General features: G+C 28.1%; 1 protein-coding gene across 2 annotated transcripts in view; it reads right to left on the reverse strand.

Annotated features, from left to right (window-relative positions):
- The window catches only part of LOC107450069 (acetoacetyl-CoA synthetase-like), a 55,737-nt gene that overhangs the window by 32,239 nt on the left and 13,738 nt on the right, over positions 1–9,760 (reverse strand). For both annotated transcript variants that reach the window (XM_043039719.2, XM_043039720.2), the window contains exon 2: positions 161–289. In XM_043039719.2, coding sequence (XP_042895653.1) covers positions 161–289 — 129 coding nt within the window. The remainder of the gene's footprint in view (positions 1–160; positions 290–9,760) is intronic.

The following is a 9,760-nucleotide window of genomic DNA, read 5'->3' on the forward strand; positions in this document are numbered from 1 at the left end:
TATTTTTCTAATTGAAATTAATCAGCCAAAATGACTTCCTTAGGCAATCTAGTGTTAACTGAATTTTCATTGCCTCATTTTCTTAATAAGTTTTAAACTTTTATGCAAAAATAATTATCGACTGCAAAATGGAAGACAGGATCATAATTTAAATAATTACCAAATTTGACTCCATATTTGTCTTGAATGACATTCTGTAACTGTTCCATCTGAGTTCCAGGAACTTTTTTATCCCATATTTTTCTGGTTCCTGCTTGAATGATGTCAACTAAACCTTTCTTTCCTTTGGCTGCAAGAAACAAAACTAAGTCTTATTTTAAAGGGTTTAGTAGAGTTTTAAAGTTTTTTACCTAAGCTTCCAAAGGCCTCGTAATATTGCCAGCCTTTTTTTGGGGGGGGGGGGGGTTACTACTTTTTTCAAAGTCTTACGTTTTTACTTAACCTTTCAAATCTTTACATTTTTTTAAATAGCTTCATAGAATTCGATAGTTAATTCACACAAGAAAAATAATTGTTAAAATATGTACAAATATCTAAAAAATCTATCAACTAATAAACTGAAATTAAATAAGAAATATCCTTTTAAATTGGCCCCTTTGTAGACGGATGAAATCAGAATTCACTTACTTCAAAAGATGTGTTTATAATAGTTTTAAGGTTTTAATTTTTATCTTTAATGATCATAAACTGGACAGCGTTTGTGTCTCTTAAGGATAATTGAAAAATCCGTCTTCTGGCAAACTACAGATACTATTCGCTAGGCTTATTGCAATAAAAATTGTAGGCAAAGTGCTGCTGCGTGTGGGGCATTTCGATAGCGTTTATAGTTTTTAGTAAGGCAATTAATTGGTAATAAACAGAAATCAAATAAGAAATATACTTTTAAATTGACCCCTCTGTAGGCGGATGAAATCAGCATTCACTTACTTCAAAAGACGTGTTTATAATAGTTTTAAGGTTTTAATTTTTATCTCTAATGATCATAAACTGGACAGCGTTTGTATCTCTTAAGGATAATTGAAAAATCCGTCTTCTGGCAAACTACTGATACTATTCATTAGGCTTATTCCAATAAAAATTGTAGGCAGAGTGCTACTGCTTGTAGGGCATTTTGATAGCGCTTAATAAGGTAATTAATTAGTAAATTTTAACGTTTCAGGTAATGTAGTATCCCTTTCAATAGCAAGTCATTTTGTTAAATATTACTGAACAAAAAATCCTAGTTACAATGATTTCCAAAAATTCAAAACTAAAAAAAAAAGATGATGCATCACTTCTATTCAAAACTCATAGACGTTCCTCTAAGAGCTGAAAATACAGTTTCAAGTAAATACGAAGTGATAACAACATTAGAAAAGTTGCTAAAATGGAAATTTACGATAACGACCAAAATTCGCTTTTCAGAATTTTATTTAAAATGTATGAAATTACAGAATAAAATTACAGAAGTTACTGAATGGGGGTAGGTTCATATATTTCACCAGAAGTTTGCAAGACTCCTACCATCTAGAAAAATAAAAAAACATTTGTCCAAAGAATGTTATGTAAAACTCTTGAATTGGGTAGATTCAGAGAATATGAAAAAAAAGTTTAAAAAAATAACGGACATGGAAAATGTAAGGAGCCAACTAAATTTCAGCCTTCTTAACCATTTGATGTAGATGGGACACCACTGTCCATTTTTTTTAAAAATTTTTTTGGATGCTCTAATTGCCAGCAAAAATATATTTTGGTATTTCGTAATTGTAAAAAACAGTCTAATAATTTTTAAGAAAAATCTATTACATTATCAGAATTATACGAGTACTAAAATATAGAATTATAAAAAAAAGTAGTATGAAATTTTTTAAATTCATATTCAAAAATTTATCAATAATGGATTTTGTAAATTAAAGAAAATTCACTGATGAATAACTGTTTCTATCTGTTTTGATCTAAATAACTACAAATTTTAAAAAAAGGTATTGTTTTTGAAGTGAGCCGTGTCTTGGAGATTTTACCTTTAACACCGGTGCTTCATAACCATAAATCATTAAAATTTAGGCACATCATTTTTTTACTTATTTACCTAAATTAATACAAAATAATGAAAAAAGTATCAAGAAGTCTTTGAAATTTTAAAAACCTCTATTTCAAGTATTCAAGTTAATATACTAGTTCTTAATTTACCACATCTAATATTACATCTGATATTAGTACATTTAAAAGTAAGTTAAGATTTATTAAAGATGATGTAACATTTTCAAATCAATTAACATAGTAAACTATCATAATCTGAATAAATGAATCTAAATTAAACTATGTATTATTTAATGCCTATGAAATGTTGTTTAATCCTTATTATTCGAAAAATTTTGTTTGAATAGTCAGTAAAGTGCTTTGATATAAAAAATTTCTAATTTAAGTGATTGATTTGGAAACTGGAAAAATTCGAAAAAGGTTCGAGAATACTTTTAACCGCTTCCCTGATTATGCCGAGTTAACTCGGGTATGTATATATTGCAAATATTTATTATCCCGAGTATACTCGGGCATGGTAGAATTCGTTAATACGTTTTGTTTTATCACGTTTTTATTCGGTCGGAAGCAAAAAAAAAAAGAGATTAATAATGCCAAGTTTTCCATAATAATGCCATAATTTGCCAAGTTTTATTTGAGAGTTTTGCTATTTGTGGGACTGCAGACGTGTTTTGTATAATTGTATATACAATGGTTGATGAATTTACATCGAAAAAAGAGTAAAAAAATGGCGCTCGCGAACGAAAATGAAAGTAATGCCGATGATTTTTCAGATTATGAAGATATGAACATATCACTCATGGGCTGTAATAGCGGCACATTCAAAACATCAAGTTTTGAGATAAGTGGGTTCAAAGTTTTCATTGCTAAGGAAAATGCATAAGAAATGCTTTAGTGTGCTTGAATGAAGATTACCTTCAAGTTAAATTATAAGTTGTGCTAGTATTGCCGCTGAAAAGTATGTATATTTTTTATTTACATCTGTTCTTAGTCCAAAACGCGTGTTCTTTGAGTTGTGCCACTATTGCAGCCCATGAGCGATATACAAAGACTAACATTTAACTTTGCCCGAGATAATTTGGGATAAGAAATTCATGGTAAATTAAATATTTTTTAAACGCAAAAAAATTACAATTTCAGCTTAGAATTTGTGTATTATGTTTTGTTTTAGTTCCTTGTATTTATTAATAAACTAAAAAAATATATTGATTTTTTTCATATTTTTTTCTTCGAAAAAATTGGCAAGGAGAAGAGGTTAATCTTCGATTCTGAGTCGTATTCTCCACGATTCTAAAATTAAATGAAAAATATTGCAGATAATTAAGAATGCCGTATTTATTCCATTCAATACCAATTCAATGCATCAAAAACTTTTTTACCTTGAAAAGATGGATTAAGATTTTGGATTTCATTTATCCTTGCGAATGAAGAAGCACGACTCAAATACTGCTCATCTGTTATTTTCAATTGTTCTTTCGGTAAAGCCATTTTGCTAATAATATATAAACGGAATAAGTTGATTCTTTAACGATATGGTTATTCATATAAACAAGCTTTCTTTATCCTAATAATAATTATTATATTAATTGTTTTGAACATCAAAGATCGAGGGTAAAAGGAGGCATGATTGTTGGTTTCAAGGATTAATTCAAGGTTTTTAACTTCTGTTGAAGATGTTACTTACTTCTCATCGTATGTTGATTAATTCTTTTTAAATTATGCGTTGCGACCCCATCTGGGGTCGTGTATTCGAAGCATATTTTATTTACGATACAACAATCAAGCAAATTGCTTTAACAACACAGTCGGCGAATTTTTCGGTTTTTCACAAAATCTATTTTGAAACTACATCTCCTGTTTCTTGTTCATGAAATTTATCCTCCTCACAAATAAATTGTGCAAAGAACGGACTATTGCGATGATTTAGTCAATTTTACCGCTTTCAAAGAAAACATTGCATTTATTTTTAATAAAACTTACGTTTTATTACTTTTTAATGAAAAAAAGCAATGTATTAACTGATGTTTTTAGCAACTCAGAGTTATTGTAAGTTCTTCGTTTCTTACAAGATTGAGCTTCAATATTTCTATTTTCGTAGAAATATTCTATATATTTTTAAACAACTTTCATATTTTTCCAATGATGAATGTAATGGATAAGGATAAATAGACGTTTCTAGTTGCTTAGTTAATGTAATTTCTATGTTTTTTTACGAAATTGAATTTCAATTTTTCTGTTTTCAAAGAAAATATTCCATTTCCTCTTCAGGAAAATTTCGTTCTTTCAATAATTAAAAGTAATGAATAAACTGATGTTTCTAGCGGCTCAACTATTGTAATTGTTTCGTTTCTTTACAAAATTAAGTTTCAATTTTTTTTGGTTTTCAAAGAAAATATTACATTTCTTCATCATAAAACTTTTTTAATAATAAAAGCAATGAATAAACCAAGCAGCTCAGTTAGTGTAATTGTTTAGTTTCTTTGCGAAATTGAATTTTAATTTTACTGTTCTCAAAATTTTTTATTTTCTATTTCTTCTTCAATAAACTTTAATTTTTTTCAAGAATAAAACTCAGAAAGTTCTATTTCATAAAATTTTTGGTTTTTTACAAGAATAAAAGCAATGGAAAAGCTGATGTTTTTAAGAGTTCGTTTACTGTACTTTCTACGATTCATTACAAAACTTAGTTTAAATTTTTAACCGTTTTCAAAGAAAATATTCCATTACTTCTTTATAAAACTTTCGTTTGTTCAATAATAAAAGCAAAGTGTTTCTAGCAGCTCAGTTATTGTATTTGTTTCGATTTTTTACGAAATTAAGTTCCAATTTTACTGCTCTGAACAAAAATTTTTTAATTTCTTTTTCATTAAACTTTTGATTTTTGAAGAATAAAAGTCATGAAAAAACTAATGTTTCTATCAGGTCAGTTAATGTAAGTACATTTAGTTATGAAATTGAGCTCCATTTCCCGTTTACAGTCTTTTTAAGCTTAATTTTTTTTTAAGCAAAGTATTTTCTAGAAGGATGAAGATGGGATAATTTAAACATTAAATTAAAGAACAAAATCTCTTTAATAATATTTCAGTAAACTGAGAAAAAATTTGCTTTAACTAATTGATATGGAATTCTTTTTATTAAAAGCATGTTTAAAGAGCAAGTGAATAAACGGAAATTTTATGCAAGTTTAACGATATAAGTTTTTAGTAATTTATCTTAAATGTTGCACATTATATTGTTACGAATTAGTAATTTTAGGAACATTCTTTTGATATGAGGCTAAATGTATTTGCCTAATGTAAAAGTACGAAACACAAATCATCTCAATTAAAAATAACTAACTTTCACTGCTGTAAAAAGTCAAAATTCGCTTTCAAATTACGACTCTTTAGCCTCATTCAATTACTAAACTTTACTTGAATTATAACGATATAAAAATTTTATTTCTGAGTTACAATTTAGAAAAGAAAAATTCTTGCTTGCAAAATAAATCGAAACTAAACTGAAAAAAGCTCTTGTTTTAGTAAAACTACAAACACGTTATTAAATTGAATGCGAATCGACAATGTAACTACAGACGGTTCTCCGCTTTATTTTTTTTTTCAAATCTAATAACAAAGTCTTGCTCCTATTGTCTAATGATAAAAATCCTCTGTCTTTTTCTTCTCCTTAAGCCTTTAAAAGGACAGTTAATAAGTTACGACACTGATTTTTTTTCTCATAAAATAAACAATTCTAAGTAGCTAATCAGCATTATCTTGTGTGTAATGCATAATAATTTTGCAAAAAACAATTTCTTTGCATTTTTTAAGCGTTTTTATTTTCATTCAACTCAATACACATGTTCCAAGAACATTTCGGCTAAAAAGTATTTTAAAAAATGAAAGTAGAGCACAGTAAATTGGTCTTTAAACCATGATGTTAATGTTTCAAATGGATACTTTCACAATAACCTGTTAAAAAATAGATCAATCCATGCAATTTTAAAAGAAGAATCTCGCACATGATTCAGATTAGGCCTAACTGAGCAATTCCATGACGGTATTGATGAAATGTGACTCATAAAAAAGCTTTTCAAGAATGTTCTGTTATTTTTTTTTTCACCTTCTAATTCTCCCTCGTGAAGAAAAGGGAAGAAAGACTCTGGCCAGTCCTCTTTTTTGTGTTTAGAACAGAGCAAGGTGATTTGGAAGGTGCGGTTTTTTTGGTGATTTCTCAATTTTTATCGAGTCGCCATTTTAATGGAGTTTTCTGCCCGGAAATGCGATTGATAGTTGTTAATGAAACGAAAAACAGCGTTTATATAAAAGAGCAACAACCTACCGATATGTAGGTCAAGCATTGATTTCGAGGATCATCCAAATACCTGGGAAGGCGTGGACATTTGCCTTGGACTACTGAAGGCAACAAAGAAGTTTGTTCGATACAACGGATTTAATGCTTTCTTTCAAGTGAAAGTATAAAGCAGTCGCAATCGATGACTTTTCTATTAGTTCGCGTTGAAGAAGAAATAATACGCCACGTGATTAAGGTCAAAAGAAATATCCTTAGAAGCATGAAATTTTATTGGAAGTAAAGGCGAGAAAGTTAATGCACTAAATAGATTGTCTGAGATATGTATAAATTGAAACAGATCATCAACGGATTTTTTATTTATTCATTTTTATTTTGAACGTTACTTAAAATGTGGGTTTATGAAAATGAATATAGCCTGGAGAACATAGCATGGGGAAAAAAGAGCACCGGGAAAAAAAGCACCGGAAGAGAAAGTTTGGTAAAAGGAACCGGAAAAAGCACCTCATTAACTATTATAAAATGTAGCGTCTGATTCGATTTGAGCTATTGTACCCGAATTTAATGCAATTAAATAATAGTTCGATCATACTCAGGTATTTTTTAAATGATTAATTAAGATACAAAGTTTTGAAATTGACTGAATACAACTTTTAATACTCTATGTATTTTTAATTGTAAATACAATTATGTAATGCATAATAGTATTATCATAATTTATCAATAAATACTAGTCTCGCACGGGGAAAATCTTTTGATGAGTTAAGGAAACTAACAAAAATAATTAAATATTTCAATTTAATACATTTTTAAAAGAATATATAACTGTTTGAAAAATTATTATTTGCAAATTAATATATCACAATACAATAAGTGTAATTTAGTGAAGTTCAGAACAATTTTAAAGCTGCTGAAGTTTTCTAATCAATTTGTTTAAACGAGTTAAATGGGGTGAATTAATCCTTCCTTTCCGTAAACTTTAAATTAGGTCTTAATTATTAATTAATTTTTAAGAAATATCTAATTACGTTCGAATAACTGTTTAATTGCACTGAATTCAGGTATAACGTCTCAATTGGTCGTAAAATTTATATGATATGCTCTTTTTTGGGGGCTTTTTCTTTCGGTGTTCTTTCTTTCCCTTCCACTTTTGAAATGCAACTTTCAAAAGAAATGCACCATAGCTCAAATGCATTTTATGAGATTGAACACAGCACAAAATGCGTTTATTAACTGTTAAACAATGAAATCAAATTTTTAACAATAAATTTTCTCTTTCAAAATCAGGTGTCAAATCAATATGCACATTCGCTTAGTTTTTTTTTGTTTTAAAAAAAAGTTCGATTGACTAATATTTTGTTAATTCTCTTAAGACACAAAAGTCATAACAGTACTTGAAAAATATAGAATTCAAACGCTATGTCTGTTTTGTAAATGGTTATACAGTCAACCCCAGCTATAGTGAACCTTCAAGGGACCAGAATTTTTGGTTCACTATATGCGTACTGCAAACAATTTTAACTAATTTTACCGAACTGCTCCGTTTTATTACACATTAAATTCTATTATAATTCTATTCTATTATAATTCTATTCTATTGTAATGGTCTGTTTTTATTAAAAGATAAACTCATTAAAATTATTACGATTAGAAAACATTTTGTGAAAATCAAGCTTATTATTAGGATTCATTTAGAATTCTATTCTAATTAATTATAATGTATATGTAAGTTAAACGAGTGCAAAGTTTATCTGTAACTTAAACAAACAAATTAACAAAGTTTATCAGCAACTTTCAAATCATTTCCCAACTATACCATGACCTAAATCATCCATGGTATATTACAGTAATTTGTGCATTTAATGTGATATCAGAGTATAAACGTCTAAACTTTTATGCTTTTATATATGATTATTCTATGATATATATCATCTGTTACGTATTTACATTGCTACACTCATTATAAATGAGTCAACATTTAGTAGGTGAAGGTCATGTTTTTACACCTGAGATAAGTTTACCGTTTATACACACGTTCTTAGCAACAATGTAAGCATTCAAATTTAAGATTGTTATCAGGAATGGGATTTGCAATCAGAACCATTATTTTAAATAACAGTTTTTAATTTTATACGATGTCAAAATATTTTAGAGGTTAAATTCAAAGTTTGAAACAAAAGTATAAGCCATAATTTCAAAAGTGCAAGAGTTCACAAAATAGATTTAATTTTGGCCTAAACAAGTTTTACAATTGAGTGCAAAAGTAGTTTCAGCTTCAATATATCTAGGAATATGATAAAATACGTCAAATGTAAAATTAACGCAAAAAGTGAAGCACCCTTGCAACATAGATTATACTAGCACCCTTGCACCCAAAGAGTTATAAAGATTAAGGTCTCACAACTTAGTGACTAATGTCATCTTATGACATTATCATTGAAGTTTTCATTCAGAAAAAATAAATTTGTGAGCCTGATTTTGTAACTTAAAATATCATCTTTACTAATTAATAACCATACTTGAAATTTGCCCTTTGAACTATTAATATTACATTTTAGCAAGTGAAATTGAAATTCCAATCATTAGATAAAAAGCTATCCAGAGAATGGTGTTTTATTTTCTGCGCACACTAAAAGCGTCAGACTCATCTATATTTCAGAAAATGTTTAATTTCTTTTAAAGATTGACTAGTTTCAATATACAAAAACATACTTTTAGTGTAATCCTTAAATTTAACATTGTGTAAGAATATAAAATTTAGATTTAGAAAAAAAAGTTGCAAAATACAACCAATTGCGATCAGATCAAATAAACAAAACGCGTAGAATTTCAACATTCATTTACCAGTTGAATTAATTACTAATTATTTTGATACTTACAAACTTATCTAATTATCCACATTGTTAGAAAAGAATTCATTGCAAAACTAGTTTTAAACATGCAAATTAATTTGTGTCGAATGCTTTTACATCAATAATGTAACATAAGGGTTCACTAACAATAATTGAATAAATTGATGAATGGGTTTCGTTTTACAAACTGTAAAAAGGAGATCAAGATCACATTACAAAATCTAAACAAATAAACAAAATGTAAGTATTGTGCACTCTTTTATTTTATTTTTATTATCTAGATGTCGCAACAGACGATATTTTTTTATCAATTTTATATAGCAATTCGCGATCGCAACGAACTATAGGGGGCGTTGTTGTATGAGACTAATACCTGCGATTTCTATATGAACAGTCATTCAGTTACTCTAGAGACGTCGTTAATGTAGCCCGTGGCATTACAACGTTCCTTCTTTATTGTGGCTAATTAAATTTAAAAAAGAAAAATGCTTGATATTCTTTCTTATGCAAACGAAAACAAAATGGTATCTCTTTTTATTAGAGAAGGAATATCCAAAACACATCGGAAAAATATTTGTACATTAACAGAAAAAAATATG

This window comes from Parasteatoda tepidariorum, chromosome 4 (assembly GCF_043381705.1).
Source record: "Parasteatoda tepidariorum isolate YZ-2023 chromosome 4, CAS_Ptep_4.0, whole genome shotgun sequence".
Taxonomy (NCBI): domain Eukaryota; kingdom Metazoa; phylum Arthropoda; class Arachnida; order Araneae; family Theridiidae; genus Parasteatoda; species Parasteatoda tepidariorum.